We start from the raw sequence: 23,992 nt of genomic DNA on the forward strand, positions 1-23,992 counted from the left end.
TTTGTCTGCTATATGATATGTTTAACTGAAATTGCTGATCTGAACAACCAATGATTTATAAAGGAAAATCTTGAGAATGATCAGGGATGCCCAAACTTTTGTACGTATGTGCCTCCTTTCAGCAGTCTCTATGCAAATACACAGTGTAGGTACCTATTAAATGGGTAGCCCAGATGAACATGAAAGGCAAAGATTGATATTTCGCAAAGAGCTTTCCAGGGTCATCATACCTATTGGCTGCACCGACAAGAGTTGGGCTAGAAGAATAGAGTGGAACTGATGCCAAAGTGTCAGGATTTGAACCCACCCCTCAGGAGAGAATGGAGCCTTAATTCTGCACCTTAGACCGCTCGGCCACACTACCGACGATCTGCAGTTTCTACATTGAATTTAGTTGCCAATTCTATTTAAAATGTGAAATTGGAGGATAAATAGTTGTTTTCTCCACCAGCATCCAGGTTAGTGCTGCCCGATTGAGCTTTGTTCATAATGTAATGGTTGTCTTCCTCCCTCCAGTGGGACTGCCAGGTGGCCACAAGCTGCTCACCTGTCATCCGTTGCCTTAGCAGAGATGGCCTGCGATTGAGAACTTACCTGCAGCTTTGCCAGGAACAATGTATCCATAATGGAATTCTTCCTCCGAGGTTATTGGAAACGTTTGTAGGATATGTTTTATTTAAATAGAAATACATGGAAGTTGCCTTTTAGTATTTGTCGTCGGTAGTGTGGCCGAGCGGTCTAAGGTGCAGAATTAAGGCTCCATACAACCAATAAAAGTTACAAAATCTATGTCTACTTTGTCCACAATAGAAAAATGATTAGACTGATAATCCACTGTAACCTGCACTAATGCAGCTGTAATGTCAAGATTATAGTGAAAACATGTTTGAAAACACTTCTAAACCACAAAGTTTGAACCTGATAAATGAAAAACAAAATCACGGCGGTAAATGGTCGTGCTTTATACCGCTTCATGTTTGCATATTTACTGGATTTTATTTTTTTAAATAAATGACATACGTTTTTATCACAATAAGAGACCGTCGACAAATCAAAGTGCTTTAACAAGTGTACCACGCCCATTTCATGACGTCATCACGATTGAGTCCGGGATACAGGGAGAACAGGAAAATCCCAACAGCGTTGAGCGTTCCTCTCCGTCTCGATCGGGGTGTGACCACACGCGTTATAATCCTGAAGATCTGACTGACTGGATTCTTGACGCAGCTCCTTCTGTCGTGGAAGGTGAGGCTTAGAAATATTAATTCCTTTCGAAAATGTCTTGGCCTCGCCGAGTTTACGCCGACTCCGTAATCGTTGGTATGTTAGCATAAACAGCTAGCACAGTGGAAAACTGGAGCAGGAAATGCCGCAGACAGATAGTCGCACACAATTCTGCAAGCCCAGCACATGAATTCACATTACATTGCTGGTGCCAACTCAAGTGCGCGTCAACATATGTCGACACAACGAAAGTGTTCACCCTTTTCCTCTGTTTTCTGCCTTTACGCACCTTTAAATAAACTGCACGCTAATTTTTAAATGCCATTGTTTTACTGCCCAAATGAAAAAACACGTTACATTTGTCCAGTTTCAATTTAAAACAAATACTCTTATGTGTGCTGGGATTTAGCTCCGTGGATCTAATCTACCTGGCCGACATTGATTACATACGTCGCAGTGACCCACCTAACTTAAGTCGTCAACTTCAACCGAAATAAGAGTTATTTTTGGGAGATTACCCGATTCAAACGTCTACCCTCTCTCAATCACACTTGATTAACTTTTCTTAAATCAATTCTAATCCCGACACAGTCAGGAAAATGACAGCTATTCAGGGTTTTTACGCCATTCGTAGAAGGGTGTGGTTGTGTTGTGGGAGACAGGCATGTCATATGGGCAACACAAAATTGCTTCCTGGTCTGTGTGACTTCATCTTCAGGAGCGTGTGTGTGTGTGTATTTTTTTTCTTCCAGATCCACTGAATTTCCATTATTTTCCCCCGACACTTTCCTCGTTTTCCATTTTAATTGAGAGCTCTTAAAACAAACTAAATAAGAAAGCAAGTTGTCGTTCCAACGGGATTTCAATATGCAGTATATAGAGCTAAACAAATGTATTCTGTATGATTCGTTAAATTGAAAATGATTTACATATATTATGCACTCTCCTTTTTTTACATAATTGAATCGATTGAAGGTGTTTTTGTATTTGAAGTGTGTTTGACAAGGGCTCACTAAGATGTGGAAGGCAGCAGCAGGACAGTCAATTAAGGTGACTGTAGCTGATGGAGGTGACGACTGGGAGACTGACCCAGACTTTGAGGTAGCTTTGCACATCATCTTCAGCCATTTCTGCTTTCATGCTGCACATAGTCATTGTTTTAGACACCATTTTGCTGTGTTGAAATAGCTTATTCTCCCCCTGCATTTTCAGAATGATGTGTCCGAGAAGGAGCAGCGCTGGGGTGCAAAGACAGTGGCTGGTTCAGGACATCAAGAGCACATTAAGTAAGAATACAGATGTTTCTTTCTTTGGTCTCTTTATAGGACCTACTACAAATGTGTCCATAAATGATTTGTCTCGTTGAAATAGTATCCATCAGCTGCGTGAAACCGTGTCAACAGAGCATACTAGCTTGAAACAGCAGGAATTGGATAACATGCCCAAGGCCTCGCATGGATATGGAGGAAAATTTGGGGTGCAACAGGACCGTATGGACAAGGTACAGGAACGCAAAATCTGCTTTTGTTTTTATTAAGGCTGCAACCAATCATTATTTTAATAATTGAGCAATCTCTCAATTATTTTATTGACTGAACAGACTATAAATAATGTTAACTTCCATCCCTTTTATTGAAAAACGTTTTTTTTTTTTTTTCTTCAAAATTGACAATGCAGAAAATGCCAAACATGATTCAGTTACTGGTTTGGTCTGTAACGTATCAGAAATTAGCAAAAATGATCACTTTTCCAAAGTAAAAGCAAATATTTAATTCAGATTCAGCACATAGATAATCAATCTGCTTTCAGGAAGGACTACAGTACCAGCCATAAAATGCATCATAAAGAATGAAAAGACACATATAAGTCACACTGGAGTAAAAAAAAAAAAAAGTCAAAGTCTCCTTTATTGTCAATTCCTCCGCATGTCAAGACACACAAAGAGATCATTTTTGAGGGAAATGTGTTTGATAAAATCCAACTCAGAGAACAGACATGTCACCTTGAAAGACAATTTAAAATAAAAATAGAATAGAGGCAACAACAGGCTGAATAATTGTACGGTATGCTAACGTTACATGACAAACAACGAACTGAGAAATATGTATGTTAACATATTAAGAGTTAGTCAAATAACTATAGCATAAATAATATGCTAACAAGTTTACCAAACCATCCGTGTCACTCCAAATCACTAAATCCAACGAAATTTTCTTCCTCTGTGTCGCTTTTAAACAACTCTGGAAGTAGAAGATGCGGCACTTCCTCTTCTACGTCGCTTGCGTCAGACTTATTGTCAGTTGCAATTCCAGTTATTCCAGCCTTTCTGAATCCTGACACACAGGCGAAGAGCGCCCTCTTGCAGCTTAGTTTGAAAATAACATGTGAAATGATTTAATAATGTGTTAATTTCACACATAAGTCGCTCCTGAGTATATGCTGCAGCTCGGCCAAACTGGAAAAAATTTGCGACTTATACCCCGGAAAATACGGTAATTGTATATTTCACGTTGAAACTGAAATTCTGTGCATGTGGACCATTTTAAAATAAGAAACAGTAATCTATTCTCAGAAATAACACATTTGGCAATCGACGAGTTGTTCATCAGCCTTAGTAAATCTACTTTTTTCGGACTCGATGTGTTTGAACCCTACAATCTAAAGTCCAGATCTAGTAGATTAAAGTAGTTATGTATTCTTGCGTTCAACACATTACTTGATTGACAACGCAGTTGTCCTTTCACACTCTTCCCTGGCAAGCAGCTCCATCCATTCAGTCTTTCCTCTTTGGTCTGTATAGCTCAGGCATGTCAAACTCAGTTTGGCTCTGGGGCCGGATCCAGACTTTCTGTTCTCAGGTGGGCCGGATCAGTAAAAGAATGGCAACTCCAATTATTTTGCTTTGTTTTTCAGTACTATGCTTTATCATTCAGCCTACATTTGTAGCCTACCCTACATATTATAATCACGGATGACAAGGAATCTTTTCTAAGCACAACACATTTTTTTCACAAAGAATGAAAAAAAAAATGATTTCATGGTTCACTGGTTTATTTTAACAATGAAGTGAATGCAGTTTTACACCTGAACCAACTCACCACACTTGACAAACTCAAGTGGGAGCTATGAAAAAAATATTCTCGCCTTAATTGTCGTACTGCTTTGAAATAAGTAAAAAAAGAAATACAAAATAAAAGTTATAGCAGTGCATGCTTATACTACATCCGATCAAACTACTAGGCTGGGCCTACTGAAGCTGAGAATATACTGCACAATATTAACTGTCTTTAATATGAAACCAGATTAATCTTATTTTTAATGATCTGTATTAATGAGTGCAAACAAAAAAGTATCACTTCACTGGTTTCTTTTATATCAAACAAATTGTTTTAGGTTCATTACCTGACATGTTTCGGCGGTTTCTTCCGCCTTCATCAGTAGTACCGCCGAAACATGTCAGGTAATGAACCTAAAACAATTTGTTTGATATAAAAGAAACCAGTGAAGTGATTAAAAAAAGGAAAAACAAGATGAACTTAGTACAATTAAAAAAGTATCAATATTGGGTGTCAAATCCTGAGTAGCAGCACATTTAACAATATCATCCAAGTGTTTATTTGTTAACCTTGAGCGCTGCTTTGTTTTATTATCGTTCATTACGGAGAAAACCTGTTCACATAGATAAGTAGTCCCAAACATGGATAGAACGTTTGCAGCCATGGCTGTTAATTTGGGGTAACCTGGCACGAGATATTGATAAAACGTATCCAATCCCACGGACCCAAATTTATCCTTCATAGCGGAATCGCACTGCAAGTCAATAAGCTCGAGTTGAACGTCAGCTGGCATATCAGAAGGCTTCACTGTAAATGGCGAGCGAAAAAAGCCAAATTTGTTCTCAAGTTCACTGAATACCTGAAACCTCCGCTCAAACTCTCGCAGAAAATCTGTTATGTTGTCTTTATATTTTTTCAAATCATTATCGGGACGGTCCGGTGCCTCCGGACGAACAGCTGTGAGACAAGAGAAATGCGCAGAGTAACTTCTGTGAATAAATAATGCTCAGTCCATTTTTCCTTAAACTCTGCACTCCGTGTCCACTTTTTTTTTTTTTTTTTGACAGTGCCATTTTGGGAAGGATGTGTTGACCGACTTGTTGTGAATTGTGAAGCAAGATTGACGGCTTGGTTTTAGTACTAACTCGTGTCAATGCCGCTGGACGTGAGCTCTTTTACACATATACTGCCCTCCCGTGGCCGGAGGGAGCACTTGGTTTGTATTTATTTTAAAAAATCATAACTTTTGATAGAAATGATCTAGAGACTCGCTTCTTTTTTTGACATACTCAGAAATTTATGCCGGGCCGGATTAAATGATTCAATGGGCCGGATCCGGCCCGCGGGCCGTATGTTTGACATGCCTGGTATAGCTACTGCATCATGAATTTGATGAGTGAGCAATGCTTGATTCTTTGTGTGCATAGATCTCTGATGAGTCAGATGTTACCACTGCTAACTGTTTCCAGTGACTCTTCTCGTTTTTAGTTTTCTCCTGCTCTCTTTTATCAATCTATTTTAATCACTACCAACAACGAAATGTATTCTGATGTATTATGCTATCTTTTAGTGCCCTAACAATATCTTGGACTGTGTTAAACAGTCTGCTGTTGGCCATGAATACCAAAGCATGTTATCCAAGCACTGCTCCCAGACCGATAACTCCAAGGGCTTCGGAGGGAAGTATGGCGTTCAAGCTGACCGTGTGGATCAGGTATTTCCTGTTTCTGACCACTTGTTGAAAACATCACAAACTATATTTCCATGATGCATTTTAGTAGATGTAGAAGTAGTAGTTATTAAATAAAGATAAATATGCAATAAACTCAGGTTAAAGGGATTTTAATGTTAGTACATTTATCATCATTACTTGCATTTTGTTGACCTAATTCATCTAAATATTGCCTTCCTTTTTCTCCTCTAATTGTAGTCTGCAGTTGGGTTTGAGTATGCCGGGAAAACAGAGAAACACGCCTCACAGAAAGGTGATGTTGCAACTAAACTGAACTTTAACCTCAGATCACAGTTTGAAATTTGCAGGGGCATGCATTTGCCTGCTTCATCTGGTTACTTAAATCTTCTGCAGCCGTCTTCTATCTTTCAACATACACTGCTCAAAAAAATTAAAGGAACACGTTGAAAACACATCAAATTTCAATGGTGAATTTTTTTTTGGGGGGGGTTATCTATACTGATATGGACAGTTTAATGTCTCAGGAACAAAAGGATTCCACATCTTTTGATGGAAATAAGTTTTCAGCCTACAGAGGGCTCGGTATACAGACACCCCAAAAATCAAAGTGAAAAAATGATATGGCAGGCTCGTCCTTTTTGCCTAAATTCAATTTCTGTAACTCAAAATTATTTTCAATATCTTGTGTGGCCCCCACGAGCTTGCATGCATGCTTGACAACGTCGCGTCATGCTCCGAATGAGACGGCGGATTGTGTCTTGTGAGATGTCCTCCCAGATCTGTCTAAGGGCATCAGTGAGCTCCTGTAAAGTCTGAGGAGCAACCTGGTGGCGTATGATGGACCGAAACATTATGTCCCAGAGGTGTTCTATCGGGTTTAGATCAGGTGATCGTGAGGGCCATTGAATTGTGTCAATTCCTTCATCCTCCAGATACTCTTGCCCCAATAGACCGGGCATTGTTGTGGATCAGGAGGAACCCAGGACCTACTGCACCAGTCTGACCATGGGTGCAAGGATTTCATCCCGATACCTAATGGCAGTCAGACTGCCGTTCTCTAGCTTGTAGAGGTCTGTTCATCCCTCCATGGAAATGTCTCCCCAGATCATCACTGACCCACCACCAAACCAGTCATGCTGAATGATGTTGCAGGCAGCATAGCGCTCTCCTTGGCTTTTTCAGACCCTTTCACGTCTATCACAGGTGCTCAGGGTAAACCTGCTCTCATCTGTGAAAAGCACAGGGCGCCAGTGGCGGACTTGCCAATTCTGGTGTTCTATGGCAAATGCTAATCGAGCTCCACGGTGCTGAGCAATGAGCACAGGAAACACTACAGGACGTCGTGCCCTGAGGCCACCCTCGTGAAGTCTGTTTGTGACTGTTTGGGCAGAGACATTGACACCAGTAGCCTGCTGGAGGTCATTCTGTAGGGCTCGGGCAGTGCTCAACCTGTTCCTCCTTGCACAAAGCAGGAGATATCGGTCCTGCTGATGGAATGAGGACTGTCTACGGCCTTTTCCAGCTCTCCTAGAGTAACTGCCTGTCTCCTGGAATCTCCTCCATACTCTGGAGATTGTACTGGGAGACACATCAAATCTTCTTGCATCAGCACGCATGGATGTGTCATCCTGGAGGAGTTGGCCAATCTGCGCAACTTCAGGAGGGTTAAGAAATCGCCTCATGCTCCCAGTCGTGATAATGACTCTAGCTAAAGCCAACACTTGTGGAAAAACAGTTAAAAAAGATCAAGAGGGAGGAACTTGAAATGGCCTCCACCTGCAAAATCAGTCCTGTTTTGGGGACCATCTCGTTGTTGCCCCTCTAGTGCACCTGTTAATTCCATCAACACCAATGCATCTGAAACTGATTAACAACCTTATCAGAAAAGTCTAATTTAATTCATGCCATACCCTGATAAAAACTGTTCCTTTTTTTGAGCAGTGTATTTACACTTGATGAGACTGTCAATTGTGTGAGCTGCACCATCAACCTGCAGCATGTGGTTTTTGTCCCCAAGAATTTGGAGCATTTGGCAGGCAACAAGCAATTCCAGTGTTGTCTCTCTGTTCTGTCAGTGCATTTTGGTACATCAATTGTTTATGAAAGAGATGCTGCAGCTGACAACTTAAAATGATCCTCACGACGAACCTGATTTGATTCTAATCATTAGATGATCTTGAATTATAAACTGTCCCTTTTGTTTGAATTTGTTTTGAATTTTAGTTCAAGGCCAATTAGCAGCATTTAAAGCTTCTGGATTTTTTTCCAGCCATCATACACAGGGAGATTTAGAATTACAAACAAAAAATGTGTAAAGTTTCAAAATAAAGGGTCAGAAGCAACGCTTATGAAATGAAGCCCTTCCACAATAATTGTGCTGTACTAAACTTTTGTTCTTTTAGACCTAAATAAATATCAAAAGACTTATGGTGAATCTGATACAATTTTTTTCAGTTTTGTGAATACAGCGGACCCTTGATTTTACGCGGACTTTGGGGTTCAGAATTTGGGAATCACGTTAACCCCGAAAGCGTGTTATAGGTCTTGCAAGTGTAATAAAATCAGAGCCATGCATATGAGTGTAGTAGGGAAATGCCTACTGATACACGTGGTTGCATTTGGGGAATAACATCATTGTTCTGGGTGAAAATTAATATGATATAATTTTAAAAATTATTATATTACCAATCGGGTTAGCGATCATGTAGGGACGTCCTATCCTATTAGCATAAGCAGTCATAAAGATCAAACAGCACTTACCGCTCGCCGTCTCTGTGATCGCACAATGGAGTGCTGTTCCAACTTCTTTTTATCAAACGCCTTTAAATTAGTCATGGAAGTTAAATCACAAATTTTTATGCGCTAGCCATTTAGCTTTGTACGGTCTTTATATTGTCCATTTAAAATACTACTTCAAAATCTGTGAAGTCGATTGCAGTGTCCGCTAAACAACACATTTTTGTTTCGAATGCAGGGTCTGTGACCAAACTGCGTTAGACAAAAAGTTGCGTGGAATCGAAACACGTTCTACTGAGGTTTAGGTGTATTTCGCAAATCAAGTGTGGTAATATAATGACTGCTATGATTATTTCACATATGTTGAATCTACCGTATATTACTGAGAATTGCCAGGATGTTTCTTTTGGGGATTTGACCTTAAATTGTGACCACTTTTGCTATTCCGCCTCACCCTGACCACTAACCATCTCCATTTTGCCCGCTGTGTAGACTATAACACTGGGTTTGGCGGGAAGTACGGTGTACAAGCAGATCGTGTTGACCGGAGCGCAGTGGGCTTCGATTACCAAGGCAAAACTGAGAAACATGAGTCCCAGAAAGGTTTGTTTTCATTTCATGTATTCAATTTAAACATTAACACATTCACAACACGCCTAATGAAGAAATCGTACTAGAAATGCACCATAAAGAAATTCTTGGTCAATGTGAAGTGTACTTTCATCTTTTTTCTCCTCCCCCCCCCCCCCCAATTCAACCCAGTATTATATTTTTCCGAGGCAACTGCATGCAGGGGCAAATGGCCCTGTACCAGCTGTACAGTAAACCACGCAGGAGTTGGAAATGGACATCAAATCGTGTTTTTGTTATTCCCTGATCATTTTAGTTTGATTATACAAAATGTCTGTTGATACAAAAATGACGCAACTACACTGGCTTATGGTTATTGCGCCTGACCAACCATGTGGCGGTGCAGCGATTAATTGATCAGTGAGCAACGAATCGATGAGCAAATTAATCGATAATTGTAATCCATTAATCCTTAACATTGTCCAAATATTCTAATTTTCAGTCTCTCCTCTATAAATATTTTAAGATTGTCACCCTCAATGAATACAGTTTATCTTTGTGCTGAATCAAAATAAGACATTTGCAGTCATGTGCTTTTACGTTGGAAAACATTTTTTTTTGCTGATTGTTGGATGTTAGTGACCAACCAAGTAACTGAATCTTAAACATTATTTTTTTTTTTTTTGTCCGTTAGTTTGAAATAATGTCAAGTTTTTAAAGATAAGATTGAAGTTATGTTTTTAAATTTGCCAGATTCATGGATTAATCAACTAAATAAAGGACTAAGTTGCAAGTAGAGAAATGAAATGAACCCGTATATGCAAGACCATGTTTACTTTCAGTTTTTTGCGCATGAACAGTTGGACTTCATGATCGCATTCTGCCCATGTGAGATTTTTTTTTTGTAATGTGAACGAGTAAATAAAAATATGGGATTTAAGAAAACATCTCAGTAGGTCATACCCTACATGCTGTGAGAAAGTAGTGTAAGTGCAAGGTCTCTTGTTCCTTTTTGAGTGATGTGCACACTTTCACGGCTGCTGTAGCGGCAGTCCTTGGCAGCCACATTGCCTTCTCCATGCCAGTGTTTAACAGGCTTTCTCTCTTTCTTCTTCATTTCAATCCCTCCTACGCTACCATTTGCTGTGGGCATTGGGCAGATTATACGAAAGGTTTCGGCGGGAAGTTTGGCGTGGAGATCGACAAAGTGGACAAGAGTGCTGTGGGCTTTGAGTACCAGGGCAAAACCGAGAGGCATGAGTCTCAGAAAGGTTGGTAACGTTGCGGAGATATTAACAAGCTGACTTTTGACACAAGCCAATCTCATTGTATGCATACAACAATGCAGATAATTTAATATATTTTCTGTGATTTAAAATGTATAGAAATGCATTCAGTGGTCATTGTAAAGAGTGTAGCATTTTTCCCCTGATGTGATTTACCACAGTTATCAATTCATTGTTGCTCCCTCCCTAAAAACAAAGGGAGCAGGTTAAAGTGTTTTTACATAGCCACATATCCAGACACGTACGTTATCTGTCTAATCATTGTATGACTTGATTTAAACATGTACACTGTGCTCAATATAAATGAGTTAGCGCTCTGTAAGCACAAGAACAATTGTCAGATTTTGGGATGATGATTAGACACACCGGTGATTGGATTTTTGTCAATTAGACTTCTAAGGCTTTTATTGGCATGTATACTAATTTTTATAACGCCAGAACTTAAAATGAATTTCAATTTTCTGTGTGGACATTAAGTCTCATTTTTCATTTCAATGGCCCACATTTGCGGGAATGATTTGCAGTGTAGCATGCCATAAAGCATTGATTCTCAAGATCCATCCATCCATCCATCCATCCATCCATCCATCCATCCATTTTCTGAACCGCTTAGTCCTCACGGGGGTCGCGGGCGTGCTGGAGCCTATCCCAGCCGTCATCGGGCAGTAGGCGGGGGACACCCTGGACTGGTTGCCAGCCAATCGCAGGGCACACAGAGACAGACAACCAATCTCACTCACACTCACACCTAGGGACAATTTGGAGTCTTCAATCGGCCTACCAAGCATGTTTTTTTTGGAATGTGGGAGGAAACCGGAGTGCCCGGAGAAAACCCACGCGGGCCCGGGGAGAACATGCAAACTCCACACAGGGAGGGCCGGAGGTGGAATCGAACCCGCACCCTCCTAACTGTGAGGCGGACGTGCTACCCAGTGCGCCATCGAGCCGCCTATTCTCAAGATCATGCAAGGTTTTCTAACAAAATCTGTTGGAGTTTACTCATTCATGTGGATTACGGAAACATGACAGGAAAATAGGTGGCACGTAAAATAACGCTTAACATTGACGGTCTTCTAATTGTAGACATATTTATTCTTGCTGTAAAATTAGGATTTCTCCTATCTATTCCCTTCTACTCCAAATCAAATTGCTAAAGTGTTGTTTTTGTGTGCCCAGAGGCTCAGAAAATCACATTGCGGTCTGTCTCGACCTGTCTGGACTCAAAAGCACAGCACCACAGACACTCTCCTGTCGCTGCTTGTCTAACATATTTGACAACGTTTTACTACTAGTTTGGCTAACTGTAGACTGTAGATATCTGTTTGAAAGTAAGAGATGCCAAGAATGTACCTTAAAATTTTACAATTTGCAACTACTTTTGAACCACGGCAACACCAGCTCTCTAGCATCACGCTGCGTGATCTCCTTCCACTGGTTGTATACATCAGAAATATACAACTGTGTAAAATGAACCCTCCCCTTTGATTTATTAAACTTCATACTACTGTAGTTATAAATAAAATTTAATTAAGTCATTTCATCATACTTTTTTCTTATTCAACATGTGAGCAACAGCTCTTTGTGTTGTCTACAGACTATGTCAAAGGTTTTGGAGGCAAATTTGGTGTGCAGACGGACCGGCAAGATAAATCTGCTCTGGGGTGGGACCATCAGGAGAAACTACAGCTCCACGAATCCCAAAAAGGTATTTGTCTGGTTAAGACATATTTTAGGTTTGTAGATGGAAACATGAAGTTTCGGGACTGCAGCATATGCATGCACATCTATAGTGGGGCACGATGGATGGATAAAACGATTAAAATAACAATAATAATTCCCTTAAGTGCATTGATAAGTAATCACAGACAGAAAAATCACTAATACAGTAAATTGGAAGAAAAAATAGGCTCCACAGATTTCCAAATGTGTTTTGTCAGGAACAATTATAATTTCACAAATTGTCAAAAACATCCTCTGCTGAGGGTGAATTTTGACAAGATTAAAAAAATACTACATTTTAAGAACAGTAATAAACTGTTGGCTTGCTATCATGTTGCTGTACCGTATTTACATTTTTCTTCCTGTATTTTATTTTTTACTCAGGATTTGCTTGATTCACCATTATGTTCACAGTAGTTTTATTAAGAAAATGAATGGTACAATGTCCAATAGCTCTTTTTAGGCTTTGACCTGACTTCCTCTTTTCCATTGTGGCTTCTCTTTGATATTTGATGTGTAGTATTTCAAAGCTTGATTACTTCCTCAATGTGAGTCAAACAAAAGAGGAACAAAGAAAGAAAGTCAAAACATGGCTCGGCTCAAATTTAGCATTAAACGTTTATTTATTTAGTACCGTAATTTTCTGACTAAAAGTCGCTCCGGAATATAGGTCGCATTAGCCATAAAATGCACAATAACATGAAAAAAACATATAAGTCGCTCCGGAGTATGTCACATTTTGGGGGGAAATTCATTCGACAAAATCCAACACCAAGAACAGACATGAAGGAGCAACAACAGGCTAAACGATAGGTATGCTAACGTGACATAAACACAAACGAAGAGCTGAGAACGGGCCTGACGTAACATTGAGAGTTATTAAAAAAAAAATACATAACACGTTTATAAAACCATCTGTGTCACTCCAATTCATTAAATCCATTGATCGTCCTTTGTCAACACTGGATGCGCGCCGCTGACGGCGCTTGCACTTTAAAATATTCCACAGGCCCATATAACGATATATAAATTAGATATCAAATAACTATTATATAAGCAATACTATTATCAAACCATCTGTGCACTCTAAATCATTAAATCCATCGATCAAATTCCTTGTCCTTTGTCAACAACGCCGCGCGTGCGCCCTGACGTCAGCCTCGTCGTTATTCCACAGATCTAGTATATAACTATATTGTAGCGTTAACAAAGTACAAGGAAAGACGTGGGTTTGGTAAACGGCTCTTTATTTAACAAAACAAACTTCCAGGCGTGTGGCGGCGTGGACTTCCAGCCACGGAGGTGGAAGAGAGATCCATAGAATAGGACCGGGCGTGCGTAAAAAGCCATGACCGAGCCCCATCCACCGTCCCCGGACAGCCACCCGGCCGAGCGCCGGCCCCCGACTTCTATCCACGGAGGTGAAAGAGAGTAGGACCGGCCGTGCGTAAAAGCCATAATAGTTTTTCAAACCTTCTGTGTCACTCCAAATCCTTAAATTCTTCAAACTCTTCATCCTCCGTGTCACTTACAAACAAAGCCGCTAATGATGCCGTTAGTACGTGGGGCCCTTCGTCATCTTCGTCATCCCGTGATCAATCTTTGTCCTTTTTGTAAACAACCGCCGCGTCGCACTGCTGACGTCACTTGAAATTCAAATTACAGTAATCCCTTGCTACATCGCAGTTCGTTTATCACGGTTTCACTTTGTTTTTGTTTTTTTGAGAAATTTTGAAAAAATTCACATAAGTCGCTCCTCATTATAAGTCGCCCCCCCCCACCCAAACTATGAAAAAAAACGCGACTTATAGTCCGAAAATTACGGTAGATACTCTCACGCAAAGCAGATTTCAGCAAATTCAGTGCCGATGCATTGTGACTTTGAATATGGTCGGTCGAAAATGCCAAAGGGGCAGTGTATAAGCACTGTCGAGACCTGTCTCAGCCTTTAGTGGTCTTTCCTTGTGTATCTATGTTTGTGTTGTATTGTATCGTCTGTGTTTGTCCATACTGTATGTATTTGTGTGTTATGTTGCAGACTATAAGCGTGGGTTTGGAGGGCAGTATGGGGTAGAGGTGGAGAGGCAGGACAAGAGTGCCCTGAGCTATGAGTACAAGGAGAACCTGGCCAAGCATGAGTCACAGAAAGGCACAAATAATTTCTACAATGCTTTCACCTCCTGCTTCTCATATCAGAACCCCTACCTGGTCCTTGTCTTGCCTTTCCTTCACAAAATACATGCCAACAGCTTCATAGCCATTGATCCAACCCCCCCCCCCCCCCTTTTACAGAATTATTTATTTCCCTTTCTTTTCAGTATAAGGCCATCCCCTATTTTGCTGGAGTACCGGCTTCTTCTTTCAGTTAACCTCCACCAACCCTGGGCTGCACTCCACTGTCATACAATGTCAACTTTGCACATAATATAGTTTTTTTCCAATGTTTTAAGGCTGCTATGCTCAATTGCTCTTTAGTGTCAACTAAAGTAATTATTTTCATTGCATTGTTGGGATAAGTATTAAGCAGGTTTAATCAATTTTAGAGGGCTGCCATTTTGGCCTTCTACCACCCTCTATTACTATACGGTCTTCCCTCATTTTTTGCTGGGGTTACGTTCTGAAACGAACCCATGATAGGCGAAATCCGTGAAGTAGAAACCTTTATATTTTTACCATTATATATGTATGTATTATTACCATTATATATATATATAACATTGAATATGTATGTATTATTACCATTATATATATAACATTGAAACCAAAGAACAAAACCTGTTTTCAGGTCCATGCATTTGTTTGACAGAGAAGTAAACGCTTTCTGACAAATAACTACAGTTAAATAATGATTTTAATCATCAATACGAAGTACGTACTATATAGTAGGACAAATTGACAAACTGACTCATGCGTATTTCTGACTGCTGCTGCGGCCTGACTCCGCTCTGTATTTTTTTTCTTTTGAAGCCATAACGCACTGCGAAAAGAAATCCGTGAAGCAGCGAGGCTGTGAAAGGTGACCCGTAATATAGCGAGGGATGACTGTACTTCCCAGTAAATGCTCATATTAATCAGATATCAGTTTTCTAAGAGTTGCAGAATTCTCCAGGAAAGCAGTAGTTTGAAAAACAATGATTAGTTTGTTGCAATGTGGCTTCTTAACTCCAAAGCAAAAACCAGTCCTGAGCCTTATGAAAAAATCTAAATGCAGTTTTTTCTTAAAATTTTTTTGCAAAGGGTCTTCACATATATTATTTTAAAGAAACACAACCAAAAAATAGTCTTTATTACCATGAATAGGGTCAAACATTATACATACATGTTTCGTTCTTATAAGTTAGCTTTAGTTTAAAATTAAGGCAAATTAATTGTGATTATGATATAACATCTGTCTTTTTTGTAGTATGGGAAAATAGTTTCCGCCGCACTCTCAGGACATGCATCTTTGAATATCTATTGGGAACAACTTTGGAGTTTTTTCTGGGCACTTGGACTTCTTTCCAAAAATAATTGTAATTGAAGACTCTAAATTGTGTGTCGGTGTGAATGTGAGTGGGAATTTTTTATGCCCTGCACTTGACTGGCACTCAGCTCAGGGTGCACCCTTCCTCTCACCTAAAATCAGCTTCAGCTCACCTCACCTCCGACCGATCCTTGTGAGGACAAACAAGACTGAGGATGGATGGATATATTGTGCCTCAATTCTCACCTCCACCTGCGGTTTCTCGCATTGCTTTGATGCCTATTCTTTTGTTTTTTGTTGCTTTGGCTCAGTGCATTTTGTTGCATGATAGTTGCTACAATCATTTCATTTTTATCAATGCCTCCTGACGAGACCAAGCAGACATGTCTGATCTTTAGTTTGAAGCAAAGGCGAAATGGCTGCTTGACTCAACAAGCGCCTGGCTTTTAAGGTTGTACTTCAGCTGTGCATTTTTCTGTTCCTTCCTTATACAGGTTTGCATGAGTCCATCAACCTATCTTTTTGAATCCTGCGGTTTTACTGTTGTATGAAATAATTCAACCACAGTCTGCTTCATCTGAACTCTTACAAGATTCCATACAAATACACTTTTAGTGTTCTTTAATGAATTAGAAGATAATCAGTTATCAAATGACAAATGCACAAATGAGGCTAAGCTGAAGAGAAGGGTTAGATGTATAGCTATTCAAAAAACAAGTTCAGATACTGACTGGGGTTGAAATAACTGATGTAAACACTAGACACTCGAATTTCTAACCCTCCTCTCCCCCCCCTAGATTATTCTAAAGGCTTTGGAGGAAAATTTGGTGTCCAGAATGACCGGATGGATAAGGTACATTCACTGTATTTTCCGGACTATAAGGCGCGCCGGACTATAAAGCGCACCTTCAATAAATGGCCCATTTTAAAACTTTGTCCATATATAAGGTGCACCAGACTATAAGGCGCACCATTAATGCAATCACAATATAATAACTTGAAATAGTGAAAACAATGACAATATATCAATAATGTTAATATCACACAACACACAAAGTAAACATAAAGCTTACTTTAATAAGTACAAAACAGATTGATCAGTAAACTTTAAAAGTTAAAGATTAAAATAACAAATTAACAATTTTATAAAAAGTTGAATGAATTTTTTGTTAGATGTATTATGTTTGTTTTATTGTTGTTATTGCATGAATAAGAAGGGTAATATTGGTGTTTGTGACTGCAGTAAACAGGCCAGGTTGCATCATGTCAGATTTTTAATCCAAATCAAATCATTCTCCATTTTATCTTTTTTATTTCAACTTCAGACGGAACAAATTACTTTATAATCACAAAATAATGATCCATGGTCTTTTTGATTCATGATTCATAGTCTTCAGCGGGCCACTTATGATTGATTTTATGACACAATGCTTCGGGCCAGTTTAAATTTAGACGTGAGCCGCAATTGGCCCGCGGGCTGGAATTTGGTCCATATATAAGGTGCACCTGACTATAAGGCGCACTGTTGGCTTTTGAGAAAATATAAGGTTTTTAGGTGCGCCTTATAGTCCGGAAAATACGGTATGTTTGCATCCTCGTGTCACACTTCATGTAGATTACTGTTAAACATGTTTCTTTGGCTGTGCTTGACAGAGCGCAGGCACCTTTGAGGATGTTGAGAAGCCCAAATCAACTTACCAGAAAACTAGACCTGTGGAGGCTGGTAAGCATCGACCAGTATTTGTTGACGCCACATAGTGACAGTAACACTGAAAACACACGGCCAAATAGCAGTATAATAAAACACACTGGGTTTTACAGCATGATGACTGTCATATAATGGCAAATAAAATATATTCATTTTACTGTAGTAAAATGTAACTGAAGAGCTAGAAGGTGCAAATCCACAATTAATTGGAATAATTTCCCCAAGATAGTTAACAAGGTAGTTGAAAGCGGAGCTTATCGATACTCCTGTTTATAAACATCCAGCCCAAGGGCTTGTTTAGTACCAGGACTCTGTACCCAAATAGGGGGTAAATTTCATCATGTCATGTCGATTATGAGAGAGAGAAATGTCAACACGTTTGAAGTCGGACAACTTTAGGGACCTCGAACTTGAATAGTGTATATCGGCGTTGCCCATACATTTTGCTAAGAGGGCCAGATTTGGTGAGGTGAAACTGAGTTTACTATTTCACGGCGTTTGTTACCAGTCGCCTTGTCGTAGTTTGCATGTTTCGTCTGTTAGTGTCTCTTGATATTGAATTCCGGGCAGTCTGTTATCAAACTAGGCAGTGAAAAAATATGCCAATTTCCACTTGTCCTAGAAGCCCTCTGTCAACTTTCCATTTCTTTGCTACAGTCTATATTTTAGAAATAGGCTTGAAAGGGCTACACAAGGGTCATGCACAAGGGTTCACTCCGACACGTAACATGCGACAGAGTGTGGTGTTAGGAAAGGCAGAGCGCACTTGAGAGCGCAGCCACAAGTCTCCTGCCATCTTCTGGCAAAAGTCAGACTAGCTTTTTTTGGACATTTTTTTCCTACTGTGGTCAACAGTGCCGAGGCTGCGGGCCAGTTGAAAGTTGAACATGGGCCGCACCTGGCCCCTCGGGCCTGACTCTGGACATGCCTGGTTTATATGGTGTAAAACGAGTATGCGTCACAGCAGGGAATAGATCATGTGTCGCTATCATGAGAAAAGAAGACACGTGATGTGCAGTCAAATAGGTGCTATAAAAACTTGATTCCTAATATCACTTTTCCAATTCTCCATCAAGCTGGTAGCAGCACAGGAAATATTAAGGCTCAGTTTGAGAATATTGCCAGGCAGAAGGAAGAAGAGGACAGAAAGCGAGCTGAAGATGAGCGAGCACGTCGACAGGCCAAGGAGAGACAGGAGCAAGAGGAGGCACGACGTAGAAATGAAGAGCGGGCCAAAGTTCCCTCTCCAGTTCCTGTTGCGGCAAGCCCTAGTCCCACTCCCATCCCGACTCCACCTGTCCAGTCTGCCTTTTCTTCAGCATACGAGGTGGGCTTCCAGACATAGAAGACTTTTTATCTAATCTCTTTGTTAGTTTGTCAAATTGTTTTAAACAAAGAGAGAAGATAAACATTTGTTGTTGAGTACTAAAAAGTGGTATACGAATGGAATGCAATGCAAACACACACACACACAAAAAGATCTCACAAACAAGCGTACCATTACCATATCACCTATTCACAACATTAATTATCTGAAGGCACTTTCAAGATTGTGCAGAGACGGCAATGGACAGCCATTGTGCATGTGACGATATTGTTTATGACACCATAGATAATGGCAAAGAAACTTCTCCTTGGCATTTAGACTTAAAGTCACAGTTGCTGTTGAGCAGGGGTCTCAAACTCAATTTACCTGGGGGCCGCTGGAGGTAGAGTCTGGGTGAGGCTGGGCCGCATCAAATCGTAATCCACAAAAGTAATCCATAAAAAAGGTCCTGATCCAATCTTCTCAATTTGAACAAATTAACAGTCAGAACATGCAGAACATGAAGAACAGGAACAGTTCTTCAGAACATAGGCTTCATTTCTACTTCCTCCTACTCCTTGCTGCCAGAGACTTGGCAACGCTTCTTGAGGGAGGAGGCAACTGAGACCCTCAGTATGGCTTTAAGATGCTCATCTTTAATTCTGGACCTGTACTTTGACTTATTGAAGTTCATTGTGGAGAAGAGCTTTTCACACAGATAGGTGCTGCCAAAAAGGCACATGGTCCGCTTGAACATCCTGGAAAGCTCAGGGAAGCTGGGGGGCAGTTCTCTCAAAAATTGTCCAAGCTCCACTGTTCTTCCACTCACTTCCCTGAACTTGGCTTTGAGTTCAGTATTGCACTGCAGGTCAATTAGCTCCATCTGCAGAACAGGGGGGGCATCCTCAACATCAAAGGAGAAGGGGTCAGCAAAAATGTTAAGAGTGGCTCTGTGTGTCTTGAAGTCTGCAAACCTGTGATCAAATTCTTGTTGTAGCTTCCCAATGGTATCAGCATACTTCTCACCACTGAATGCTGTGCCTGAATCCATTTCCAGCTTTGCTATCATTTCACTCACAATATAGCTAGCTTTCACAGCCGCTTCGTTCTCTTTGCTTGTTTTTTTGAAAAAAACTTGTTGCCTCAGTAGAGATTATTTAAGTTTGGCGACCCGATCCTCTCGCTCATCTCCCAGGTATTTTGCATACTCCTCAGCATGTTTAGTTGAGTGATGACGTCTGATGTTAAACTCTTTGTTAACAGCAACTTTATCCATGCATATTAGACACGTTGCGACGTTCCTGTGCTCAACAAAAAAATATTCCGCCTCCCACTTCTCCTGAAATTGCCTGTGCTCATCCGCAACTTTTCTCTTCACGGCAGGTTTTGAAACAGACATGACGGGGGCTGACAAACAATGTACAGCACTCGGTGACAGTGACAAGATATTTCCCTCCACTCGCTCATTCAAACATGTCAAAGTGCTAATTCGCCAATTAGCCAATTGCTAATTCGCCCAGTTGTCACGAGCCTGAGCTACGGGAGCCCATACGTGTCAAAAAAAGTAAAACGGCCAGATGCATGTGCGAAAAGAAATTCGCGGGCCGCACTAACACACAGCTTAGATGTCACGCAGGGGGCCGCAAAATATTGTCCCGAGGGCCGCAATTGGCACGCGGGCCATGAGTTTGAGACCCCTGCTGTTGAGTCATGTAAATGATGCAAATAAATGTGTTGTGTATCTTTGGTCCTTATCTGATAGATTAGTTATTAGTAAATTCAAGCATTTTAAGCAGATGTCGAAGTTCAATAGGCACACTTTTAACAGAATATATATTATCGTCATTAGAATGTAGATGTTAGCAGTGACGCCGCTGATCAAAATGGAGAGCAGCTGTATGAGATCGAATCACAGGATCAATACAAACAGCCAGAGCCGCTTTATGACGCCCCTGCTGAAGGTAAGCCTCTTTTTACAATGTAGTACGTAAACTATGTTGTGGATTAAGTTGAATAAAAAGTAATAACATTTGAATATGTCAAGGTTCTTTGATACACCCTTAAGCCATAGCAAATTTGTGCAAACTGGTGGCTCCTCACATTTGTCAATAGCCACGAGGTACTGTAGCTCTCACTTGGTGATCTTGATGAATGGCCGTTCTATTGCAGACGAGCAGCAATACGAGATCGGTGAGGATGCTGGCGTGACCGCGGTTGCCCTATATGACTACCAAGCAGGTGAGGCTATGAAAAAGCTGTAAATGGCTCCCAAGGTTGGCGCTGGGACACAATCACTGACTGAATGCAATCAGTATATTCTAACCAAGATTGATGAATGAATTTCCTGCGAACCTTTTGTTGTTGTAAGCTTGGTCTAAGAGTAATGTCTGAAAATCATTACCGTAATTTTCGGACTAAAAGTCGCTCCGGAAAATAGGTCGCATTAGCCATAAAATGCACAATAACGTGAAAAAAAAAACATATAAATCGGTCCGGAGTATAAGTCGCATTTTGGGGGACATTTATTCGACATAATCCAACACCAGGAACAGACATGAACGAGCAACAACAGGCTAAACGATAGGTAAGCTAACGTGACATAAACACAAACGAAGAGCTGAGAACAGGCCTGACGTAAGATTCAGAATTATTTAAATAACTATTACATAAATAACAGTGTCACTCCAATTCATTAAATCCTTCGATCGTCCTTTATATCAACAATGGGTGCGCGGCGCTTGCACTTCAAAATATTCCACAGGCCCATATAACGATATATAAATTATATATCAAATAACTATTATATAAGCAATGATATTATCAAACCCTTCTCTGTCACTCCAAATCATTAAATCCATCGATCAAATTCCTCGTCCTTTGTCAACAACACCGCGCGTGCGCCCTGACGTCAGCCTCGTCGTTATTCCACAGATCTAGTATATAACTATATTGTAGCATTAACAAAGTACAAGGAAAGACGTGGGTTTGGTAAACGGCTCTTTATTTAACAAAACAAGAGTTCAACGAGCCAACAACTACTGAACTGTAACAATAAAACCATATACACGTTGGTAAACGAAATAAAATATATCAAATAACTATAACGTAAATAGTTCACCGCAACACGGCCCCAAGCACCGGCGCTGACTTCGCTGTGGCAGCGTGGACTTCCATCCCCGGAGGTGGCACTTCCAGCCACGGAGGTGGAAGAGAGCTCCATAGAATAGGACCGGGCGTGCGTAAAAGCCATGTCCGAGCCCCATCCACCGTCCCCGGACAGCCACCCGGCCGAGCACCGGCCTCCGACTTCCATCCACGGAGGTGAAAGAGAGCTCCGTAGAGTAGGACCGGGCGTGCGTAAAAGCCATGTCCGAGCCCCATCCACCGTCCTCGGACAGCCACCTGGCCGAGCGCCGGCCCCCGACTTCCATCCACGGAGGTGAAAGAGAGCTCCGTAGAGTAGGACCGGGCGTGCGTAAAAGCCATAATAGTTTTTCAAACCTTATGTGTCACTCCAAATCATTAACTCCTTCAAACTCTTCGTCCTCCGTGTCACTTACAAACAAAGCCGCTAATGATGCTGGCAGTATGTGGGGCCCTTCGTCATCCTGTGATCGAATCTTTGTCCTTTATGTAAACAACTGCTGCGCTGCGCCGCGCCACGCCGCGCTGCTGACGTCACTTGAAATTCAAATTACAGTAATCCCTTGCTACATCGCAGTTCGTTTATCGCGGTTTCACTTTTTTTTTTTTCTTTTTTCAAAATTTTTGAAAAAATTCAGATATAAGTCGCTCCTCAGTATAAGTCGCCCCCCCCACCTAAACTATGAAAAAAAAAACGCGACTTATAGTCGGAAAATTACGGTACTTGGTCTTTGTTTTGGCATCAGCTAAAGTTGATTTGTCTCTACATTTAAGATCAATTACAATTTCCCTTTCAGCTGGCGAAGATGAGATCTCCTTTGACCCCGATGAAATCATCACCAATATTGAGATGATCGATGAAGGCTGGTGGCGTGGCGTTTGCAGAGGGGCTTACGGTCTTTTCCCTGCCAATTACGTTGAACTTCGGCAATGATGTCATGCTGCCAAAAAAGGAGAGGTTGTCAACTTCTTTCCTACTCATACTTTGGTCAATTTTCTCTTTTAATTTCTTGAGTGCTCCAACACTGTGCAAGACATCTTGGATCTTCTAAATCAGCATTCCTTTTTCAATCACACCTCAAGCACCTTTTTAACAATGACTCCTTTGTGTGTAGAGAACGTACAAGGAAAAAATGTGGCCTAAAAAAGCTTTGTCTGCAATGGCCTCAAACATCCAAGCAACCTGAATGCAGTTTCCAACCAACCTGAATGCATTTTCCATATATTTTATATCAAGATTAAAGTTTAGTTTTACCAAAGATCGGCGTAAATACAAAATGTTTCAAATGAGCGTGGGGTAATTACTATTTAAGGTGGTCACTGCATATCTGATACTCTCACCAGGGACCAAAGCATAATGATAATAAGCCCTTATCCTTGCTTGCTGTCTTACATTGTTGCATAAAAATCTTGAGGCTTGTTTAGAAATGAATGCAAATTCACTTTAGTCCACTATTGTTGGACACGGTTGTACAAGTTTTCATCTTTCAGCTGTTCATGGATTTTAGTACATTTGGGCAAATGTGAAACTAACACAATCTAGTTCATCGTTGTGTATTATTATTGATACTCTGAACTGTGCATAGAGGGTTCGAGAGTTGTGCTTTAGGAGACTTAAGTGTTAAAAACATATTTTTTTACTCCATCCTATTTCCATTATATTTTTGGTCTTTTTTTTTTTTTGCTTCTTTGAGTGTGGGTTGTGGATTTGTGTGTGTCCAAATTCTTGTCTGACTTGGCGTTAGGTGGTGGTGTTGCACTGTTCAGGAAAATCATTAACATCCATCATGGTGACTTGACGTGTCCACCTCAACCTTTAGGAATTGCAGTAGTGGAGGTATTATCAAATTGTTATTTAGAGAGTTCCACGACATATTTCTAACAGGCACCTGGTTACTTGTGCAGCGTAAATAGTGTGCGTGTGTGTCAGTGAGTGCGTGTTTGCGAGCGATTTAATTATTTTCCATCTTTTGGGGTTTTATATTAATAAAGTGACCTTTCAAATGAATTATTTTTTATGTGTACTTCTGTCAACTTGAGTCACGTCACCTGTATTCTTTTTCAATAAATAAAATATATGAATTGTA

General features: G+C 40.6%; 1 protein-coding gene across 2 annotated transcripts; it reads left to right on the plus strand.

Annotated features, from left to right (window-relative positions):
* The first annotated feature begins 1,077 nt into the window (after positions 1 to 1,077).
* cttn (cortactin) lies at positions 1,078 to 23,992 on the plus strand. 2 transcript variants are annotated; one of them, XM_049717465.2, is made up of 16 exons: positions 1,078 to 1,245; positions 2,218 to 2,325; positions 2,437 to 2,510; positions 2,596 to 2,725; positions 5,884 to 5,994; positions 6,211 to 6,265; positions 9,202 to 9,312; positions 10,440 to 10,550; positions 12,160 to 12,270; positions 14,323 to 14,433; positions 16,545 to 16,600; positions 17,401 to 17,470; positions 18,532 to 18,782; positions 20,611 to 20,722; positions 20,931 to 20,999; positions 22,703 to 23,992. In XM_049717465.2, the coding sequence occupies exons 2-16, from the start codon at positions 2,242 to 2,244 to the stop codon at positions 22,837 to 22,839; spliced, it is 1,593 nt and encodes a 530-aa protein (XP_049573422.1). In that variant the 5' UTR covers positions 1,078 to 1,245; positions 2,218 to 2,241; the 3' UTR covers positions 22,840 to 23,992. The 2 variants fall into 2 exon arrangements, with proteins under 2 accessions (XP_049573422.1, XP_049573423.1); XM_049717466.2 differs by lacking the exon at positions 14,323 to 14,433.

This window comes from Syngnathus scovelli, chromosome 4 (genome assembly GCF_024217435.2).
Source record: "Syngnathus scovelli strain Florida chromosome 4, RoL_Ssco_1.2, whole genome shotgun sequence".
Lineage (NCBI taxonomy): Eukaryota > Metazoa > Chordata > Actinopteri > Syngnathiformes > Syngnathidae > Syngnathus > Syngnathus scovelli.

Coding starts and splice junctions, on each gene's coding strand:
- cttn (XM_049717465.2), top strand. CDS start 2,242: ATGTGGAAGGCAGCAGCAGGACAGTCAATTAAGGTGACTGTAGCTGAT. Junction 6,266..9,201: donor GAAACACGCCTCACAGAAAG/GTGATGTTGCAA, acceptor CCCGCTGTGTAG/ACTATAACACTGGGTTTGGC. Junction 21,000..22,702: donor CCTATATGACTACCAAGCAG/GTGAGGCTATGA, acceptor TTTCCCTTTCAG/CTGGCGAAGATGAGATCTCC.